This window comes from Pyxicephalus adspersus, chromosome 4 (assembly GCF_032062135.1).
Source record: "Pyxicephalus adspersus chromosome 4, UCB_Pads_2.0, whole genome shotgun sequence".
Lineage (NCBI taxonomy): Eukaryota > Metazoa > Chordata > Amphibia > Anura > Pyxicephalidae > Pyxicephalus > Pyxicephalus adspersus.
The window spans coordinates 149,662,116-149,685,559 of NC_092861.1; the positions used below are offsets into that span (position 1 = coordinate 149,662,116).

The 23,444-nt window shown below is 40.9% G+C and overlaps 1 protein-coding gene across 2 annotated transcripts in view; it reads right to left on the bottom strand.

Moving 5' to 3' along the window:
• Window positions 1-3,714: 3,714 nt before the first annotated feature.
• The window catches only part of CLIP4 (CAP-Gly domain containing linker protein family member 4), a 47,518-nt gene continuing 27,788 nt past the window's right edge, over window positions 3,715-23,444 (bottom strand). For both annotated transcript variants that reach the window (XM_072409970.1, XM_072409971.1), the window contains 5 exons: window positions 23,271-23,399; window positions 17,561-17,684; window positions 16,382-16,446; window positions 11,428-11,503; window positions 3,715-8,018 (listed from right to left, as the gene is read on the bottom strand). In XM_072409970.1, coding sequence (XP_072266071.1) covers window positions 7,694-8,018; window positions 11,428-11,503; window positions 16,382-16,446; window positions 17,561-17,684; window positions 23,271-23,399 — 719 coding nt within the window. In that variant the 3' untranslated portion in view covers window positions 3,715-7,693. The remainder of the gene's footprint in view (window positions 8,019-11,427; window positions 11,504-16,381; window positions 16,447-17,560; window positions 17,685-23,270; window positions 23,400-23,444) is intronic.

The window sequence follows — 23,444 nt, forward strand, 5'->3', positions numbered from 1 at the left end:
ACCATAGACATATGTCTTTAATACAGTCTAAGGTCAATTTGGGGGAAAGCCAAATAACCTAACTGCATGTTTTTGGAATGTTGGAAGAAACCAGAGTACCCAGGGGAAAGACAGGGAGAACCTGCAAACTCCATGCAGATAGTGTCCTGGCCGGGTTTCAAACCTGGGATCTAGTCCTGCAAAGGACAAAGTGCTAAGGTCTGAGCCACCATGCTCACTGTTGTCTTACTTTACACTCTTCAAGTGATACCTGATTGATATTTGTGGCTGCGCTAGGTAGATCCTCTCACTTCCTGTTAGGACACAAGGAAAATTGAGGGGCAATATCAAAAAAACCCCGACCTTGGCACAGCAATGGCACAATAATCACACCAAACACTTACAAAAGACTGTTTGTGCCGCTGAGCGCCAGTGGAAGAAATCTGGCCTCAGTTCTGACTTCATGGACTACAAAGCCAGACTACAACTCTAACACTAAATTCACTGTTGGCAATCAAAAGTATTTGTCTGCGGTCATCTCCTATCAAGCTTACAACCCACGCATCCTATTCCCAACAATTGACTCCCTCCTAAACCCGACACCTGCTCCCGCACAACTACCTTCTCTGCCCAAGACATTGTCATCTACTTTAGAGATGAAATTGACAAAATCAAGCATGATGTTCTCACCAGGCCACTCCAACCATACCCACCCCTTCCACCTGTAAATCATCACTGACCTCCCTCAGCCCTGCTACTGTGGATGACGTCTCCTCCCTTTCTCATCATCTCCATCTACTCTACTACCTGTCTGCTTGACCCAATTCCTTCTGATCTACTCTGTGCCCACTCCTCTACCCTAAACCATGCTATTTCCCAACTGTTCAACCTCTCCCTTTCTACCCCTCAGCTTTCAAACGTGCCATAATTCTCCCTATCCTGAAGAAACCCACACTAGACCCCTCCCCACCTTCTAGCAACCGTCCCACCTCCCTTCTGCCATATGTCTCCAAACTTCTTGAGCTCCTCATGTATATCACCAATTACCTGAGCACCAACTCTCTCCTTGAGCCACTCAAGTTTAGTTTTCGAGCTGCCCTTTCTGCCGAAACAGCCCTTACTAAGGTGGCCAATGACCTCATCAGAGTTAGGTCTCAAGGCAACTTTTCCCTGCTCCTTCTCCTTTCCTCTGACACTGTTATCTCCACCTTCTAATACAAATCATGGCTCCATTGGAGTGACACTGCTCTCTCTTGGTTTGCTTCCTATCTGTCGGACCGCTCCCTTCAAGTTTCTTCCAATGGTAATTCCTCCTCCCCCACTCTCCTCCATGTTGGTGTTCCCCAAGGGTCAGTTCTTGGACCGGTTCTCTTTTCTCTGTACACCTCCTCTCTGGGTAGTCTCATATCCTCCTTTGGCTTACATCTGTATGCTGATGACACTCAAATCTATCTGTGCACCCCTGACCTGCCTCCCTCAGTCCTGGATAAGGTCTCATGCTGCCTGTCAGCCATCTTATCATGGATGTCTGACCCATTCCTGAAACTCAACCTGGATAAACGGGAACTCCTCATCATCCCCCCCTCAAATTCCAAATCCCCCCCCGACATATATCTAACTGTTAACAACACTGTTATTCGGCCCTCCCCTCAGGCACGTTGCCCTCATTTACCCCCCATATTCAGAACATTTCCAGGTCCTGTCACTTTCACCTACGCAACATCTCCAAAATCCGCCCCTACCTGTCCCCTGAGACCACCAAACTCCTTGTACATGCTCTTATCTCTCATCTGGACTACTGTAACCTCCTCCTCTCTGGCTTTCCACTATCCCGGCTCTCTCCTCTACAATCTAATTTGAATGCTGCAGCCAGACTCATCCATCCTTCCCAACTCTCCTCCTCTGCTGCATCTCTTTGTAGTTCTCTTCCATTTCACCTGACAATCAAATTCAAGCTCCTGTGCTTTGGCCCACTTACCTTTCTGACCTGGTAGGGAAATACTTCCCTAGCAGCTCTCTTCGCTCCTCCATTGACCTACTGTCTTCCTCACTCATAACCTCCTCCCATGCTCAACTGCAAGACATTTCTAGAGCTGCCCGCACTCTCTGGACTGGTCTTCCTCATCCTATTCGGCTTGCTCCTACTTTCTGCTCATTTAAAAGAGCACTCAGAACCCATTTCTTGAAACTTGCCTGTCAATCTTATCCTGTCTCCTAAAACCCCGAGAAGTTCTCTTCACTCCACATCTCCCCGCCATTGTGTGAGACTTTCCAATCTCCTAGATTGTAAGCTCTTCGGGGCAGGGCCCTCTCCTCCTCCTGTGTCACTGTCTGTATGTCTCTCATTTGCAACTTGTATTTATTGTACAGCGCTGCGTAATATGTTAGCGCTATATAAATCTTGTTTATTATTAATAATAATAAATCCTAAGTTGGTGATGGATTGTGTTGGGTCCTTGGGGTGAAGCTAGATATTTTATGATGAGGTGAATGCTGCTCTTAACACGTCATAGATGTTGTGATTTGCTTGGGTGCTTAGGGCATAAAGTGGCTCGTCATGGCAGAATATAATCTCTGGGCAAGCGAGCTATCAGTTTTCTAAGTACCAACGCATTTTGGATGTCTCCATCTGCATCTCACAAAGTGATAATATTCGCACAGCTACTGTTCTAATTCTAGAAGTCTTAACGCAACCCAAAAAGGCCTCCCGAAAGAGTTGGCTGGCAAATGTCTTGATATCGCACAGATATTCTATAACTACAAAATTTCATATAAATGAATTAAACAATAAAAAACCTAAAACAGAGATCCAAGCCTCCCCCTCCTATTAAGCTTTTATACTACCCGTAGATACAGTGAAATGGTAATACCAGAATAGGTCAGTGGGCAGAGGTCCCTTAAAAAAGTTGACTCTAGCATAAATACAACTTTCCAGCACTTATTTTTTTGGGAGGGCGTTTACTCCACTTCCCATTCCTCACCAAGGTGAATATGACGTAGCATTTGGACACAATGTATTTAAGGGCCACTGTGTATGCAGGTTGACCCATCTAAAGCATCCTGAGATGTGCGATTTTTTTATCCTAGGAAACTTTATAAAGTACACTAGCAGTCCTGGGATCTTGTGCATGTACATCATGCAGAAACAAAGGAGCCATGTAGAAAGCAGTATTCAATAGGTATGTAAGTAACTATTGTGGACAGTCAAAAGGTAAGGGCAAAGTTTTTTTTTCTTTAGAGGAGGCTTCCAAGTTCCTGGTTGGTTGGCGACCATAGTCTAATCACTAAACGGAGTTTGAACACTAGAGGATCATCATGGCCACTTTCATCCCCAAGGTCGGATAGAAATTGCTGGTTGCCCTGTGGAAATAAAGACTTGCGAGTCCTGTGGTTCATAAGTGTTGCTCTCCTTCTTCAGGTCCAGCTCCATCTTGGATCTGCTGCTAGTCTCCCAACCACCATAAGATTTGAGCTTTAGTTTGGTCGGAGGATGCATTGGGTTGGAGTCACAAGGTTCCACAAATACTCAGAAATAGGAATAAAAATTGTGCGTGATTGCAGATGACAGCAAAATTCACGGATATCTTCCCAGCCAGAACAGAGCTAGCTTAAAGCGTGGCCATATTACCCAGCTGCTGAGTGACCATTCTCTATGCTTGGTTCCTAAACATCTATTTTGAACAACACAAAATTTCTAAATATTGAATTTTATTTTAAAGACGGCTCAAAGTCAAATTTAATTTTATTATTTTATTACAAAACAATACACCCTTCCCCAAAAACTTATATAACAGATAAATACAAATATACAGAAGGCAGAAAACATCTCACGTCGGCAGGATTTTCACATTCACCTCGTCAGTTTTTACATTACGGTTCAATGACCCCTAAAAGAAATCACAGCTATCATAAAACCCACAAAGTCTGTGGAAGAGATATGTAACTACGGATGAGGATGATGTTCAAAACAAGTGCAATATGAATCACATCAACTGATTACACAGAGAAATATGAAGAATTGTATATCCAAAACGTAACAAACTTCAGGCTGAGATATTCCTCGATACTATCCTGTGGTGTGATGAGTGCAGACATCAATCAGCAATATTTCCTTAGGCAGTATGGAAAGGATCAGGATGTGCTTTAAAAACAAGACCTCAAAAATTTCATTAAAAAGTGAGGGAGGTTTAGCACTTCAGATCTAAAAGACACGCTGATCTTGCTCCGTGTTCGGAAAAGAATCCCTTTTAGCACTGGGATTCACAGACCATCCTTACCATGTTCTTTTCGGGTTAGAAATGCAAAAGCGTCATCAGCTCTTACTGAAGTGCCTACCGAGACAACTTAGCTAAAAGCCAAAGACCATTCCCAGCTGTATAGAGGGAAGCGTTGCAAATCAATTCTAAGTCAGGGTGAGAAAAAGGTTTAAAGTAGACCAAACTCTTACAACATGGAGTACTTTAATATTATAAAGTAATTACCCCCAGACAATCATTATCCCAAAGGCGGATTGATTTAATACATTTAAAAACAAGGAAAAGTTCATCCAAAAACTAGAAAGTCAAAGGTTGATTTACTAAAGGAAGCTCACTTAGTCAACTTTCACTCTGCAAGGGATAATTGACAACTTCAGCCATGTGCATGAATTCTTTCCATTTTCGCATGGGTTAGGGTATTCTTTGCCAAGTGAAATTTCACCAAATTCACTAAGGTAAACAAACAAACAAACCCTTGAAGAGTGATCATTTACTTTGTAAGCAGCCTAAACCCCTTTAGTAAATGTGTTGAATAGCCCATTCAGATCTAAAGTGACCTTGCATTGGGAAAAGCAGGTTACTTTGCCTGCTAAGCACTCTGCAGTAAATAAAACATATGCAAATCTGCAGTAGGGTTCCTAACCTACCTTGTGATGCTTATCCCATCCGATATCCACAGAATGCAGAAATGATAGACAGTTCAAGGAAACAAAGGGAGATGTTAGAGTTACCTTTTCCCCGACTATAGCATAGATCTACATCCTGGGGTGGGCATAAAAGATTTGGTTTTACAAAAAGGACCATCTCTTTAGACAATCAGGCTGTTTTTGATCTCTCTAGGAAGGCATGAGACACGTGGGATAATGCTCACCCCTAATCTCAGAAACATCACACTGAGCACAGAAAGTTGCTGGCAGCAGTGATGTATCCAAGTACATTGCTTGTAATGCTGGTTCATGAATTGCAGTAGGTAGAGCAGGTGCATCACCGATAACGTTAAATGGCCATCTATGGCAGCCCAGATCTTCATAGGATCATAGGGAGAGGTAACGGGCCATCTATGGGTGGTTAGAACCTAATAAGCAGCAGTAAGCGAACACGTACCCCTACCTCTCCAATACATTCAAAAGAAGATCAATGATGTGGTTTACCCAAGTAAAACTGGATAAATGCACATTATACTTTTAAGACTTTTTAGTTTTCAGTAATTTCCTCATCAAATCAACCTTTAGAAAATAATGACATAATATTTGTGTAGTGGCGAGTTTATAAAGGAAGTAGACTACTCAAGGCCAACTGGCAGCCCCAAAAGTGAAGAACAAGACAGACAGCATTCTTCAATATGCTTCAATGAAGAAAAATTTGAATCTGAATTAACTCCATTGTCATAACTTTAGTTGGGATTCCACCGTAGGGACCTGAGACTGTATAATGTCTCACACTTCCAAAGCATTTAAGTCTTTAGGTTTAGATAGAGATATGTAAAGGACTGGTCAACTGCACCATCCCTGACACCACTTCTAACTAGATTATAAAAAAGGGAATAAATGCCTCCTCCGATGCCTTTCAATTGTTCTTTGAAGTTAGGAGGAGAAATATCCCCAATGGGATCACAGAAGTTAGGAGGTAAAATATCCCCAATAGAATCACACCACTAAGGACCAAACAAAAAGTTATAACCCTTCCATAATCTCAAGCTAAAGTTTGGTTGTCCTTTAAGGACATGTAAGCCTGTACTTTACAGGCACTGCAAAAAAGTTGAGCGTTTTCACTTCAAAGTGTTTTCTTATCATAATGCAAGGTCTTCCTCAACACCAACAACATCTCACCAACACCAAATGCAAATGATCCCTGAGTAATAATGAACCACACAGTTCAGAATGGAGAGTAATAAGTCAGTTACGATCCAGAAAAACATCAAAAAGTTACAAATTAGGTAGAGCAGAAGCCTTCAATACTGAAATCCACAACAAGCTCTAATTGACAGAGTTCTAAATGACTATAGAAACCCAGGAAGTCATTCCAGCAATCAAACAACCACAAAAATTGCAACAGTCATCAAATGTGAAAGAACTGTGAAAAGAAAAGAACTTTCTGAAAAGAAAAATTACAATCAAAATGGTTCAGCTTTTTCCATTGTCCAATTCATCAAAGAGTTCTGATCAAAGTAACTTATTCAGGATTCAAGCGTCCTACGACAACATGTTTACTAGTTCCTTCTACACTTCAGGGGTTGCTTTTCCATCAATGCTTGCAAGAATAAAACATTTGTACCCCAGTGACATCAGGTGAGGTTCTTTGGTGGTTGCCTCAGTCACCTGTGTACAGATGGAGACCAACTTTTGTACACATGTGGTCACAAAGCTGCATCTACCAAAGCATCAAGGGGACTGCATGGTGGAACCCTCTCCCTGTAGTCAGAGGACTGAAAATCAGATCTATCTTGCTGTAAGATTACTAATTATTGGTAACTATATGGAGGGGTGTTCACAAACCTTTGCCCTTATAATGTATTTGTTATGTGGTCTCTGCTGTGTGGAGACATTAACCACCCCTGGAAAGACTAAGGATGCATAGCTAGGACTAGTACATGCATTGGCATTATCTATCCTTTAAAAGGTTGTGTTGGTTTTTATTATCTGCATATCATTTTATTATCATTTGTGCTTTTTTAATACCACAAACATACAAACGCAAAGTGCCAGGAAGACTGCTTAAAAACCAATGCATTACAGACATTATGTCGAGGTGGACAAGTGAAAAAAACACTGATAAGTAGTCTGGGTTAAACATACTTTCTTGTTTCAAAGCCAGCATTAGAAAAATGTAAAATGTGATCTCTTTGCTATGGATTGTACCTCCATGACTCCTATTTTCTTACAAAAATGCCAGCGGTAGAAATAACAACGCAATTTAGAAAAGTTTCCCCCACAGAAGAAAAATGAAAATTAAATTCTAAAAGTGCTTTTCGTTCTTGCTTTGGGGGACTTAAAGTGCATGTGTTCTAAAAACAAAGTTGCGTCTTTGTAATTTGCGTTGCTATAGAAACCAAATTCCAACTTTCAGATACCCAACCGAAAACATACATTTTTAGCGGACTTGGGATGTGATTTAAAGCAATGAGAAACAAAAAACAGAAAAATGATGACACCTTGAGTCAACGCTAAAAACTAAACGGCATTGAGAACCAATCTGATCCTTGGGGTTCAATAAGAGGACAAGCAAATCTTGGATCTGCTGTTCCCATTAGTTTGATTTTCATGGCTCAGAATAAGCAATAATAATCAAATAGTAAATTCTTGATGATGGGAAAAACACTTTAACATTGTAAAAGTTAAACGGAGGAAAGAAAAATAGGTATTTAGACAAGTAGAACAATGTAAATACACAGACAAAAGAAAAGTGTAGAGCCATTCATCTTGCTCGGACGGTGCAAACTGAACTGTTAGGAGTTTGGGTCAGCAGGTGTCCTCCACCAGCTTGGATCCATTAATCCCCCTATATGTGACTCGGCCAGGGCGGACCAGGACTCCATGGTTGGGTTTGCAGTGAAAATATCGTTTCTCGCCAACGGAACCGTCGTTTTTGCCTTTGGCTGAACGGAGCTCCAGGCCCAACCACGTGCCAGGGGCAAAATCAGTGGGGCCAATGTACCTGATGATGGCCATTTCGTTAGAGCTGGTCAGGAGGACCTGGGAGCCTTTGTGCAACTTGACTCCTCCGTCACTAGTGCTGGTGGAGCTGGTGCTGCTCCATCTACGGCGGAGTGCTGGTTTCTTGGGCCTGGGAATACGGTAATAAGAAAAAAAAAAAGAGCAAAGGCTTGGTTATAATTTGTTGCACAGTAACATAAGGCAAATCAGTATGCTGAAGCTCACCTAGCTTACAGTAGAAAAACTCAATCACCAGAATCTAATATTAGCCTTACCATGGTAATGAAATTTCCAAGGGCAGTAAAAGGATTGGATTTTCATAGTATGAAACTCAGAAGAACATCATTGATTGTCCACCTTAATAATTCTGGAGAGTTTTTGACAGACTTTAAACAATATAGGGGTTTCCATTTGCCCAGCTGGATTTTAAAGTATAAGTCTGCTCTTAAATAACTTTTTCTAACCTACTTCACATCATCCCCATTATGCATAACTGCACCAACACCTCCACACCACAGTTTCTTGCTTACCACTGGTGCACTGCCAAGGTCAAGTTAACTGTTTGATTTGCATGGCTCACAATATTGGCATAAGCAATAATAATCAAATAGTATATTCTTGATGATGGGGAAAAGGCCTGTTTATTTGCTGTTAATTGCACCGATGCACCGAATGGAGATTATTCATATATGGGTAATTCATGGTAAAAGGCACCACAGCAAAAGAGATCAGGAAGCCACTGGCTTGGTGGGGGTTAGTGCACTTTGAATTGCGAAAGTTTGGGGTAGCAAAAGTGTAGTTAAAAGTAGATCTGTCCTTTCAAGTTATAAAATATATTCATAGGAAAACTGTGCACCTGAAGCCAATGGGTAAACAAGAAAGTGAGAACAGGAACTATTGGATTCTGTAAATCGCACAAAAAGGTTAGGATGCCACAGAGCTCCCTTTATCTACTGGATCCTTTGAAAATACCTTTTGGGTATAGGGTGCATATGACCTTCTGCCATCACTCCTGTTAAAAAGTCCCCGAGCTACAAACACTGTCACGTGAGAGACAAGAAAAAAAGGGGGTATATTACATCATTTGAGTGGCCTAGCAAGAGAACCTGTGATTTTGCCCTGATATTTCGTAAATGCACAACAGTAATAAATTAGTTTTTGTGCTACATTGCAGTCAGGTTTATTTAGTTTGACACCCCAAAGCACAAGCACAGCAGATCTACACTGTAGTGCATAAGCTGCACACTGTAGTGCACCATCCTAAAAAGTTGCTGCATGTTCAGTTAATCACCTCCTGGGAGATGGTGGACTGGTTGTTATGGGTAATTGCATTCCTAAGCTTGTTTAGCAGGCCAAGTATTTGTACCAACAGAAATATGTCTGATTGTTAGCTGAAAAGGAAAAACCACAACATCGTCACTTGTAGCAATTCAAAGTCTTCATCAAACAGACACTCCCTGTACGCAAAATCAGCTTATTAGAATATATGCTATTGGTATATATTATCATCCTCAAAAACTGCTTCATCTTTGTACTTATTGCTTGACAACTGCTAAAAGCTCTAAACTGAAAACATTAATAAAAATCTTCACTAAGAAGCAGATGAAACGCACTGTGAATAAAGCAGCAAAGAGACTTCATTGACGTGAAACTGTGACTCTCGATTGGAAAGTGGCAGCGTTCCATTTTAACAACAGTAAAAGCTCTATCACTGGTGGAAATTTCTTCCAGAGCGAGCTGTGCCCTCCTGGGTTCATTAACGCGCCTGAAAGGACCTGTGTCGCTAAAAGCATTGAAGACTTTGCAAAGCGCAATCATTAAATGCGCATCCTGCTGTGTTGCATTGGTTGCACATGGAAATTATAAGCTGCGCAGATGCTTTAATGTCACCGGTGACATGTTTTGTAGGTTGTTTGACCAAGTGAACCCCCAACACGACAAATAAATAAACAAAATTTTTTAAAATAAAAAGGACTCCAAAAAAGGCCTCTGCAATAAACTGGACATCAATGGAATTCATAAAAGGAAATCTAGTCCAGGTCATCAAGAGTACTTTTTTTTGTAACCGGTTCCAAGTTTGATCAGACAGCTGGTGCAGTCACCGCTAATGAATGTAGGAAATAGTAAGAGAAGAGGCAGACGAGCACACTTGTAAGAACAAAAAGCAGCCACGAAGCTTTCAAGCCCCTTTCATTACAGCCCTTCAACACAGACAAGAGAGAGAAAGGGGCCGCGAGATTTCAAAGTGCTCTTTTCATACAGAATGATTAGGAAGTCGGCGTTATAAGCAGCACGTGGAACACGACAGCCAGCGGCGTTGGAATATAAAAGATGAAGGAACGCTTACTTGGGCAGCACAGGCGGTATCCAGGGCTCTATGGTGACAGGGTGGTTCTTTAGCGAAGGTCAGGAACCATAAAGATTAAAAACAGGACAATGTTTGAAAAAAAACAGATTTGATCTGCGAGTATCTGTGTGGTTTGGGGCTTAAACAATCAAAAAGAAAAGAAATGAAAACCTTGGCAATCACTTGGACAAATATTGCAGGACGCAGGAAAAAGTCTGGGTGTACAGCCTTTCCAAAAAAATACTGAAAGAGAGCAAAGTAACTTTTTGGTGCAAGCCTAAAGTGGAACTAAACTCACTAAACTCACTATACTCACCTTTCCCCATTTCATCTTCATCCCTTTTCTCTTACAACTATTATTATTATTATACAGGATTTACATATCGCCAACATATTACGCAGCGTTGTACAATAAATTGGGGTTGCAAATACCTGACAGATACAGACAGTGACACAGGAGGAGGGGACCCTGCCCTGAAGAGCTTACAATCTAGGAGGTGGGGGAAGTATCACACAATAGAAGGGGGAAATGGAATGGTGGGTATAAAGTAAAGATTTTAAAAGACAGAAGACGACGAGTAGGTGAATTTGAAAAAAATGGGTTTTGAGGGCTCTTTTAAATGAGCAGAAAGCAGGAGCAAGCCGAATAGGATGAGGAAGACTATTCCGGAGAGCAGCTAGGGGGGTATTTTTCTATCAAGTCAGAAAGGCAAGTGGGACAAGAGCTGTGGAGGGATTTGAAGGCAAAGCACAGGACCTTGAATTTGATTCTAAGGTGAAATGGAAGCAAATGAAGAGAACTACAAAGAGGTTCAACAGAAGAGGAGCAGTGGGAAGGATGGATAAGTCTGGCTGCAGCATCCTCCTAGATTTTCAGCCATCTTGATTGGCCAGGCTGATATAACCCAGGAAGCACAGAGGAAGCAGGCATTGCCTGCATGCATAGATCAGTGTTTTTGACAGTTCCCCAAGGCGATAAGGCAAGTAACAGTGCTTATTGCAGAAGAGACATCGCCTGTCCACTTCTACAATTATGTCCTGCCTTAGTAAAGTAGGTGTTCCTATGAATGCTACATATGCATGCAGACCCCCCTAGGCCCTAGGGCCAACATGTGAAACAGAATCTATATGACAAAGGTCAGAAATCCAGTGAAGTGAAAAAGATGGGCTACCTATGCACACCGATAAATACCTGCCAAACGAGTGTCTCCGGCTGACATCTTTCTGTGAGGTGGAAGTTGATGTAGAACTGAGGCTTCTTTTAAATCCTGAAAAAAAAATTGAAAAAGTTTATTACCTAAAGTGCCCACTCCACACTGCTGCAGAAACATTTCCCCCCCCCCCCAGTCCCCACCTGGGACTGGACAGTGAAGAATGAGCAGACTGATGAGAGCCCATCTCTCTGTCTTTTTGAACTGTTATATTGTGCTGTGATTTTCAGCTTCTTTTAAAGAGGAACTGAGCCCTGGACAGAGGAGAATGGGTGGTGTATGAGTTAAATGAGTGAAACGGTGTATCGTTGCTATCAAGCAAATTGAAGAAAACCCCATTGCCCACCATTGACATTCTACCAATAACTTCTTTCTGCATACAACATTTTACTTCTTTACTTCTTTGGCCAGTGGGTGGGCTACTGGTAACGTATTTCATTATATGATCACTGGAGTCACATTACTCCAACTCCAGAATAGAGAGTGCACAAAGCATATACCACAGGCCCAGAGAAAAGACAGTGCACCCAGCATATACCTCAGACCCAGAGAATAGACAGTGCACGGAGCATATACCACAGACCCGGAGAATAGACAGTGCACGGAGCATATACCGGAGAATAGACAGTGCACCAAGCATATACCACAGACCTGGAGAATAGACAGTGCACCAAGCATATACCACAGACCTGGAGAATAGACAGTGCACGGAGCATATACCACAGACCCGGAGAAAAGACAGTGCACCGAGCATATACCACAGACCAGAAGAATAGACAGTGCATCCAGCATATACCACAGACCCGGAGAATAGACAGTGCACCCAGCATATACCACAGACCCGGAGAATAGACAGTGCACCGAGCATATGTCACAGGCAGTGTGCAAACACATACATCAAGTAGGCAACTTAATGTTTTTCTACCCAAAAATTCTATCCCCCCCCCCCCATATTTAGTTTTCCTGTATAAATGATGCAGTGGTCTGAAATCTAAGGTTTGCTAAAAAATTAAGCTGCAACCAGAAATTGCGTGGTCTTTCTACTGGCCAACAATATGGTGGTTTTCCCATAGGAAGAAGCTGGCAGTCAAATATAAAGCGGTATATTAATCAGATCACCATATCTATAATACATGTCAAACAAAAAAATAAACAAATTGGTAGCAAGCAACTCTATACAAATTTCCATGCAGATCTCGAGCAGAGTCACATGACAGGGCATACTCCGAGCCCCATTGTCATCATCATACTGCTGTAGGATGTCGTATTACACTGCGCTAAACAAATTTTATATCCCCCCTTGCGTGCAGTAAAACAACTTTCTCCATTATAGCGCAAATAATCCCCTCCTTTTTGTGCCATAGATTTTCCTGCATCCCTTAATTTTCCCCATCGGAGAAGAGTCAAATGTCTGATTGTGCTGACGGAGCAAATTCCAAGCATTTTCTTAATTAACTAGAAGAGTTGTACGAAATTGTCGGAAAGTGTCGGACGCACATGGAGGAGCTGGCTCAATGACACAAGAGCTCTCGCTCGCCTTTCAAACCTCCAAACCAATTTATGGAAACTACGATTTGTACTAAGTGTCGCCATTAGAAGTAATTGCCATACATTTGCAGGCTGTTGTCCAATGAAAAGAGAACGTGCGAGACAATCGAGCGGAGGAGTTCGGCAAGCTTCAGAGGTGTTGTTATAGGAAATCTTTATTCCAACTTGTACAGTTGTATGCTATGTTCAGGTTACCTCTTCCACGATCGAACTGAAATTATATAACTGGTTTTCTCTCCAGAAGAGTAGAGCATCTATGTTCAGGCATTACCCGGGGTCACCATCTACTTCCTGGACTGAATGACAACTTAAGATCCTAAACACCGGTATAAGAATTCTGGTGTCTGTGCAGTTCTTGGATATTACTAATGTCTGTTAGCTATTCACATACAGGTAGTCCCCGGGTTACATATGGGATAGGGACTGTAGGTTTGTTCTTAAGTTGAATTTCTATAAATTTTTGTAAGCAAAAAAAAAAAAAAAAAATTATGGAGCCTAGACATTCATTAACTTTTAGAGCAAGGCGTGCTTTGATATGCAAAAGGTAACAACTTTCACCTTAGAATCAAATCCAAGCTCCTGTGCTTTGCATTCGAATCCTCCACAGCTCTTGTCCCACTTACCTACCTGGTACAAAAATCCCTGCACAGTTCTTGTCCCACCTACCTACCTGATACACAAATCCCTCCACAGCTCTTGTCCCACCTACCTACCTGATACACAAATCCCTCCACAGTTCTTGTCCCACCTACCTACCTGATACACAAATCCCTCCACAGCTCTTGTCCCACCTACCTACGTGATACACAAATCTCTCCACAGTTCTTGTCCCACTTACCTTTCTGCCTTGTTAAAGCTAGTTGCTCTCTCCACTCCTCCAATGACCTACTAATGACTTCCTCACTCATAACCTCATCACACACACGGCTCCAAGACTTTTCTAGAGCTGTCCTGGCTCTCTGGAATGGTCTTCCTCGTCCTTTTCGGCTTGCTCCTACTTTCTGTTCAATTAAAAGAGCTCCTAAAACCTAGCTCCTTACCTATTCGTACTCACCTCCCTGGCTTCTTCTGTCTCTTAAACCCTCCCAACTTCCCACCACTCCAAATCTGAGCTCTCTCTTCTCAGATTTCTATTCTCTTATTCAGTTGGTCCTTTTGACCTGTCTGTTGTTACTCAGGATTTCATTTTTAACCACAGATCTGTCTATGCAATAAGTGACACGCTCCAGTGATTTTTTTCCAGGCTTGCAGTATGTACAGGCCAGCAGCGCTGACAGAAGATTTATGCGACGCTGGTGACAAGCGATAACTGACGAAGAAGCTGCTGAATTATTGGTGCAAGCAGCCTAAGAACAGCGAGGTGTCATCACTGCTCAAGGATGAGGCAGAACTCGGCGCTTTTAAGAGATAAAGGATGGAGCCTGGCTCAGTGACAGAACCAAATGTGGATGCAAAATGAGAAAACAAACTTGGAGCACACACTAAAGTGCACTTTATCCTCCTCGCCCTAGCTAATTACCTATCGCAACCCCACAGCTTCAAGGTATTGTTTGGATTCTGCACCAAAAGGGCTCAGTGTTGTCTTGAGGTATTCGGGAGAAAGCCCCATATAAATGTATATGGTTGGCTAGTGTACCCAATGACTTTTGGAACGGGATGTTAGGATACTGTAGGTCATAGTTAAGTATGCACCTGGGGAGGGTGAGAGCCAGTGTCAAGAAAGAGGCATCTACTAAAGGGCCAACTACCTTTCTTTTCATTATGTTATGTGTAAATTATGTCATGAGACATGATCTGGATCCCTGCCACCAGCCCTTACCAGTATACCAAAACGATTCATATTAAAAGATTACCTCTCTACCTGCCTACTATGCCCTAACATGCTTTTGCAATATATGCCAAATATCTCCATGGGAGACCACTCCTGAATCACTTACAAGGTACACTTATTTACAAGTTCACCTTGCTCCTACATTCAGTATATGATAATCAACTTTTTCATAATCATTTTTCAAAAAAATTTACAAGAACTTCTTCTATCTTCAAATGATGACTATATCACTAACGTAATTCTACAGAAAGACAAGAACATCTTTATTACCGTATTGATTAATTATCAGTGAAATACCTACATTGCACTACTAGGAAAATTACTGCCTGCCTTCCTTTGATGCTCTCATCCACTATGTATCAAGTCTCCTGTCCCCTGAGGAAGCCCATTGGGGCGAAACATGTCGGTAGTTAATATATTTTAGCATTGAACATGAAAATAACATTAAAAGGTTTGGCCATGAGGGTCTCCAATGATATGTAAGGAACCCTAATTTTGTATTTATGTTGAAGACAATTCCTTACGGAGAATTACATGCCTTCTGATATCTTGGTTTTGTGTATTTTTTTTAAAGGATTTTAAATATTTAGTCTACCATGAAAAGCCATTCTTTCCACTTTCCATATACATGTTTATGTTTTCAATGGCTTGGCAACTACTGCAGTATTATTGAGACTATTTTCCTCCGGGATATATCTCTTTTCTCTTCTCTCCTTATGTCATGTGACATGCATGTGTACTTTTAAAGCCCAACTGGACCATCCAAATACATAAAACAAAAGGTGTTCAAGGTCTTGCGGATCATTGAAAAGAAAATATGCATTATCCCAAGTAGAAAGCCTGCCCTGGAAAACCTGCTGAGATGTTAAAATAAGCAGGGAGAAGGAGCTTTGGTTGTTGCAGAGTTAAAGGTCTGGCTATCGAGGGGGCTTGTCAGACCACCGCAAAAAGACCACTGCTTCCACTCGGAAATAGAGGTTCTCTCTGCAGCATATTGGCAGGGAACTGGCTTTTCAATTGCAGGGTGCAATCGCTTTCTAAAGAAACGAATATCTGAACTTATGCAAATATTTACTTTTGATGTACCCAAAATATATTTAGCTGATCAAAAAGAAAGGCTTTAAAACACTTCTAGCTTTAGAGAAAAGGAGGGCAGCCATTGCTGATCTCTTCTTCTGAAAAATCAAGCTGCCAGGCTAGAAACCTTTTTGCATAATGGCCCCAAAACAAGTTTGTAGATCAAAGTCCATATCAGTGTGTGAATGTACCGATCACAAAAACGCTCCTATTGCCTACCATAAGGATTTTTGTATCTACTCCAGAAACTCTGATCAGGTCCCAGCTTGGTCCTAGAAGTTTTCAGGAGACAATATCTACCTGCGTGTTGTAAAATTCACTGCACATCCTGACTCTACTCCTTGCTTTATGTTAAAAAAAGCAAGACGTAGAAGTACCTTAACATCAAGATATGGATACCATTGAACAAGCCAGGAAAATAAACACATAATGGTTAAAAAAAACACAAGGCCAATTTAATTAATTTTTAAACTACAAACCTGGGAAGGAATGATTCAGTTTACTTGTTGCTATTTCGGACAGAGAATCCAGAGATCCAGAGGTCCTAGGGAACATGAATTGCATGAATATAGAACATTAGAGCTATGAATGAGGACAAAACCAGAAATAAAATATACATAAACATTACCAGCACTCAGGAAATCAAAAGCATTAAAATTAAAGCTCTCTTAAAAATATAAAATAACCTACAGCCTGCAAAGACCTTTAGTATTACTGCAGCAAAGGTCACTTCCCCTCCTCAGGGACAACAAGGTGGGATACATCATCAATAACTCTACCAGCTTTAGAAATTAGGACAAAATCTGATATCAAACCCCCTGGCTTTAGAAGATAGGGAAAAAAAACATTTTGAATTTTTTATAGAATACAGCTTAGAAGGGGGCAGTAGAAGTGCTATACTTTTAAATATATATCATGTATTCACACCAAGTTTTACTTAAAGGTTTCTGAAAGGATATTTAATCATAAAAGTTCATGTTGAAGCAGTTAAAGAGGTCATTGGCCTTTGTTCCCGTAATCTCCAATACAGTACTCTCCTCCAGATCCCGCCAGACACTCAGGCAGTGTTCATGACAGCGGTTCCTTCAGAGTTCTCTTATACCTGTTACATTTCAGCGGTTTGTGATTAAACGTCTTGTGATAATGATAGCTTAGAAAGGTTTCTTTCCATCTTTCAGTATCAAATGAAGAATGGAGAGTAGCAATGGTCTGAGAGAGTACCCAGAGAAAGAAGCGGGAATGTAGCAGCTATAAAAGAACCATGAAGTCAGAATTTTCTGGATCTGTTTGGGTTGCTGGTGGAAAGATCTACTTAGGAGTTGCTTTTTAACCTTGATACTGTGCACTTCTAGGAAGAAAAAGTGCAGCTACTGAGTGATCCTTGAAAAAAAATCTATTGTGTATTTATATGCAGGAATAAAACTAATGTCAAAAGCCAATCAATATACACAAAAATCAAGAATCAACCATGAAATATTTTTAAAATAATTATTTATAAACAGTATTAGTGGCAAGATATTATACAGCGCTGTACATTAAATAGGAGTTGCAGGGAATGATGAATAGGTCTGGCTTCAGCATTCATAATAGATTGTAGAGGAGAGAGTCGGGTTAGTGGGATACCAGAGAGAGATGATAAGAGTGTGTTTTTCACTTACCTTTGCACTCGGGATGGAGGGGCAAACACTCCATGCTTGGGGGAACAAGTAAAATACTGAACGCCTGAGATTGACCCATCATTCTTGCCATGTGGTTTGTCCAATTCAATCCCACACCAATATCCTGCCAGGATAAAACATACATACACCATTATTAATAATATACATTGATATATTGTAGCTCTGATTTATTCTACAGTGTTGTACAGAAAGCAGTTACATCAGTCTCTGTACCAAAGGAGATTACATCATTTTATATTTATGTAGCCCTGACATATACCACAGTCCTGTACAGAAAACACTAACCCATCCAAGTCAATACCCACTGATGTGTAAATCACAAAAATGAAATCTGTTTGTGAACATATGAAAATCATTGTATGAATCGGCATCCATCTGTCTCAGTCTCCGTTTGTGAAAATACAAAAAAAAGAACTCTGGAACAAAAGTTCAACGGACCATACAGCCGTCATCTGCACTGCATTTACAGTCACAAATGGAGACAGATAGAAATGGGATGTACAGTATATAGCCAAAAGTTTGTGAAAACATTGTTAAGTGAAAGTTACTGTTGGCATTGTACACAATTCGGTTCTTGCAAATTTGTGGCAGTTTGGAGAAGGCCCTTTTCTGTTACGACATGACTGTACCCCTGAGTACAAAGAAGCTTCTTAAAAAATGTTTATACTTCTTGGTATAAAGAAACCCAATTCACCTAGGAGTCCTGACCTCGACCCTACTGGATCCCTACAGAACTAGAGCACCCATTGTGAGCCAAGGTCTTCTCAACCAACATCAGTACCTGGCCTAACATATGGGCACACATTCTCACAGATATCCTCTAAAATCCTGTAGAAAGCCTTTTCAGTAGACGGAAGCATGTTATGGTTGCAACAGTGAGGTAGGGGCAACAACAGAACAATATTGGCGCTGCTTCACAGTTTAATAAGCATTCAAGCCATTTCCATGCAAACCTGTGACAGCACAGAAAATGGCATAAGTCATAAGCAACCCAGGACTGAGCAGGAGTTCCATAGAGGTCAATTTTACCTTCAGGAAGATCCTAGGTGATCATTATAACAAAGGTTAGATAAGGCTTCCATGCAAATGGACACTCATGCTTCCTTTGCATATAGAGTTTGCAAAGGTTGAGTGGAATAACAACAGAAGAATGTTGGCCTTGCACTACAGTTAAAATTGCGTTCTTCAATGCATGGCACATAAACGGAAGTCCTACGCAACTCAGGGATTCCATAGGGAGCAACATTCACTTCTCACAGTTCTTAGGTAATCATTATAACAAAGAAAGGCTTGATAAAGCTTCCGTGTAAGTGGACACTCATGCTTCCATTGCATTCACAGTTGCAAAAGTGAGGTAGGGTCAACAACAGAAGAATGTTGGCTATGCTCCTGTTAAATTACATTCTCCAATTTTCAAGCCATTTACATGAACTTTGATTGCAAGCCTTAACAGCACAGAAACAGCAGTCATACAAGATTGGGCAGAGCTTCCATAGAGGTCAAGCTTCACTTCTGACAATGATAATTACAACAAAGAAAGATTTGATAATGTAAATATACACTTATGCTTCAATTGCATATAGAGAAAAGGGAAGAAGGCATCCAGCAAAATTGCAGAATTATAGTTCTGACAGATATAGCAGGGAGGATGTCAGAACTCTGCAGAGAGACCAACGCTTCAACTAGAAAATCTCCCCAAAAAGGACACAGATGGCAATAAAAATCTAACAGATGCAGTAACCCTTCTCTTCTGTTTCCAAATCAAAAAGTTTTGACTGAAGACAGTGCTTGATCAACTCCCGCACTGCTAAAGCCTGCAATAAAAGTTTAATTATACAACTTCAATGCAGTCTCCTTTAGTCTATGGTAAGCCTAAGGACTGTGGGACAAGATGATGATGGAGGGGTGTTCCCAAAATCAAGTAAGCAGATGTCTGTATATCTCAGGGATACATCTGGCAAGGACAGATTTGTAGAACAAGTAAATTGCAGTTCCACCAGGGACCGGGATCATTTCAGGCAACACATGTACAGAAGATGTGATAAAACTAAAAGACTTTTACTTAATTAAATCAGTCTTTAAAACGTTAAGCCCTGCAGAGGCGGGCTCCTCATCCACGCTGCTAATGAGATTACAGGCTCTAATAGTGACCTCAGAAGTCCCGGTAATTAAATACCGACATACTAGACATTTAAGATAAAATGTTACCAAACCTCAGCAGCAAAGGGTTCGGTTGAGGAACGAGATGATCTTATATAGACTGTAAATGGTGCTTTTTTTTTTAAACTATTTTCTTAAAGTAATTTTTCACCAATTCTTTGAATAAAATGCTAATTATATAAACCTATTTACTTTATCTGACAAATAAACATTAAAGCAAATAAAGCAGACAAAATTTCTGGTTTAAAATATTACATGCATTGATGTTTACCCAAGAAAGCTTGTTATTACATTCGCTATCTTTTTTATTTTTAGTGCCATGCATGTGACCACCACTTGTCGCTAAGACTTCCGGGCAAATCATGAACCATTGCAAGGCATAATCATCCCTGTAGTGTCCGCGGTCAATTAATTCCCAGTGGAAGATGCTGGTTGCAGGGTTGGTTAAAGCAGAACTCAGCCCAGCTTATTTTCACCAGTTACCATTCCATCACCACCAAACTTCCACCATCTTGACTGGCCAAGTCAGAATTGTGTCCTGACATCTGCAAGTAAAGCTGGCATGTGCCAGGTATTCCAGCAATTATGTGTAAATCAGTTATTTTGACTGCTAAATGGAAGGAATATGTCAGGAAAGATTGCTTATTGCAGAAGGTACATCACCTGTCCTTTTCTGCAATAAGACCCTGTCCACAATGCCAAAATGTTTTCCTTAGTTAGCTATTTGGCTGCAGGATCATGCATTTTGGGTGACAATACTCCTCCTGCCTACAAGACACAAAAGGCAGTGTTGTCACACTTACACCTGGCATTTTATTGTATTTTATTTGACAACCTATAGGCCTGAGGACAGAAAAAAGCTGCAATGCATACACTTTTACAAGGTCAAGCACCGCTTACAGACGAAACATTAAAACCAGCTGCCTAACATTATACAGGATCCTCTCGCACCACCAAAATAGCTATAACCCATTGAGGCATGAAGCCTTCAAGCCCTTTGAAGGTGTCCCTTGGTATCCGGCAGTAGCAGAAATTCCTTTAACTCTCAATGCCTCCAGTGCATGCGTTCTTCCTATTGTGCACCGTGCAGCCTTTTTTCCCCAGGTAAATAATGCACACTCACCTGGCTATCCATATGATCTAAAAAAAATTGCTCTCTGAATGGAAGGAAACAGGCAGGTAAGAATTCTTATTGCAAAAGGTATATCGCCTGTCTCTCTCTGCAATAAAGCCCTGCCTCATGCCAAATTTTTTAAAATGGAACTTTAGTTTCACTTTAATAGGTCTGGTAATTGGCTGCAGGAGCATGCATTTGGAGTAACTCTCACTGCCTCCACTGGCATGCGTTCTTCCTATTTTTCATCCTGCAGCCTTTTCTCAACAGGTACATAATGCACACTGGTTATCCATATGATCTAGAAAAATGGTGCACTGTGAGTTACCTGGTCGTTACTTTTACTTCCTCACAACATCATTATAATCTACCTTCCTTGGATCTGTTTTGTGAATAAACATTGGGCTATTTATCCAGGTTGTTCTAGTCTAAATCAATCTACCTGGATATCATCTCTATCTATATACCAGCCAATAACTATTGTCATTTCATGCTATTCCAAGATTGCCCTAGAATAATCCAGTGACTTTTGCTGTGGTGTGACTTGGCTTGGTTCTTTCCCAACCCAGAGTGTTTTAAGCTACCAACGTATCATGATTGTTTCCCTTTCATTTCAACTATATACGCTACCCAACTTACCTCTGTAACAAAATACTCCTGAAGATGCAGACTAGTGCTGCGAAACGCGTCGAGTGACTATTTTAATTTAATCTATTCTGAGGTTTCACAGAAATTTAAAATGTATTGGTTTGGTAGCAGTTCTTTGTCTAGTGGCCATATAGGCCCCTAGTAAAATGTATCTCTCTTTAGATTATTGTCAATCTAATTTTAACTTATGTAACAATTAAAATGATATGGCTTTTGGTACCTGAAAAATCCTATTTGCTGGGAACTCTTTTCTTATAGGGCTCCTATCACTTCTTATATATGTGTTTTACTAGACCAGGCCATCTTCTTCAATTTCTTTATGGTCCAGTTTTGATGCTCATGTGCCCATTGTAGGCACTTTTGGAGGTAGATATGGGTAAGCAAGGATACTGACTGGTCTGCAGCTAAGCTGTGGTTCACCGTGTTCTGACAAATTTCTCTTACAGTCAGCATTACGTTTTTCAGCAGTTTGTGCTATAGTAGCTCTTTTGAAAGATCAGACCAGGCAATGCAGTCTGAATCCCCAATGTGAATCAATAAGCCTTGGGCTGTGGACGTTTAAGTTGTCCTGGATCACGTTTGCCGAGTACTAACTACTACGTACTGAGAACACCACACATGAACTGCCACTTAGCACCACCATCTATCCATTACCAGTGTCCCTGGTCAAAGTCTCCAAGACTCTTACATTTTCCCATTTCACCTATATAAAATTTCTTTTGATCTAGGCCATAATGAAGGGAAAAAAAACTTCACAGTCTACTAGAAATGTCCACAAGGCAGATAGCATGTAAGCAAACTCTATCCCTAATACATGAAGTGCATGGAAAGTGACAGCAATATAAACCCCCTTTTCACCGGCTGTACAGTACATCAAGCATGTGAAGGAAAGAATCAATATTTAATTTACTTATTCTTACTTCATTAAATTGATGACACAGATGGGTTTGTTAGATAGTGATGGCAAAAACCTCTGCATAAGTAATTAATGAATGTCTGCTTCAAGGTTTTGAATGATGCTCCCAGAATGAAAGGGTCCCTTCACCTTAAATTATGTATTACTCTACGTTTTAATTATTTTGCGAACGAGATAAAAGTGTTACTCAAAATTTGCCTGCATCGCTGATGACATTTCATTTAACCTATTCTAGAGACTTAATTCCAAAAGTGAACTCTAGCCAGTATACGAGACAGCTGGAATACATACCTGAGAATTGTCTGACCTGGAGTTCTGTTCCATCAGTCTTGTGATTCTGACAATATAAACAGGACGGCAAAACCGATATTCTTTTTTTGCAGTTTACCGTATCCTCAGCCATCTCATAGTTTTCAGATTTCCAAGCTAAACCCTGCCTACCAGTCATCTCATTATCGAGGTATAGTATGTTAGCGGTCAGTGGAGGAAGCAGAAAAGCACTTTCACATTACTTGTATAGAGATCCTGACACTACATCATTATAATGTTCTGCACAGATTTTTTTTTTTTTTTCTTAAAATGTCAACTTGTCAGCTCCAAATCCAGTATTTTCGATCCTCACCCCTCACAAGCATTTACATGCCTTTTGTGATATCACAAGTTTTTACCCTTCTTGTTTAGTTTAACAAGTGCCGTCTAATGCGGCAGTAATATGAGCCCAGGTTGTAGTAATGACCCCCAGGAAATGCGACCATGGCGGCCCGGGCTTACAAAAAAGTGGGCAGAATAAAATGTATATCACAAGGAGTGTCCTGATTTTCTCTTAACTGGAGGTGGGTCACCTGACTTACCTGGGGCAAAGCTGGTCTTTCCATAAAATCGCACAGTGCCGATTCTCTGGCCGACCACAAGAACACGGTCACCGGGATGGTATTCTGGCTGCTCTGGGCTACCTGCGAACGGCGCTGTGCTCTGTCCTCCTGCACACAAAAGACACAAAACTAAATGTCAGCAAATACCCAAGA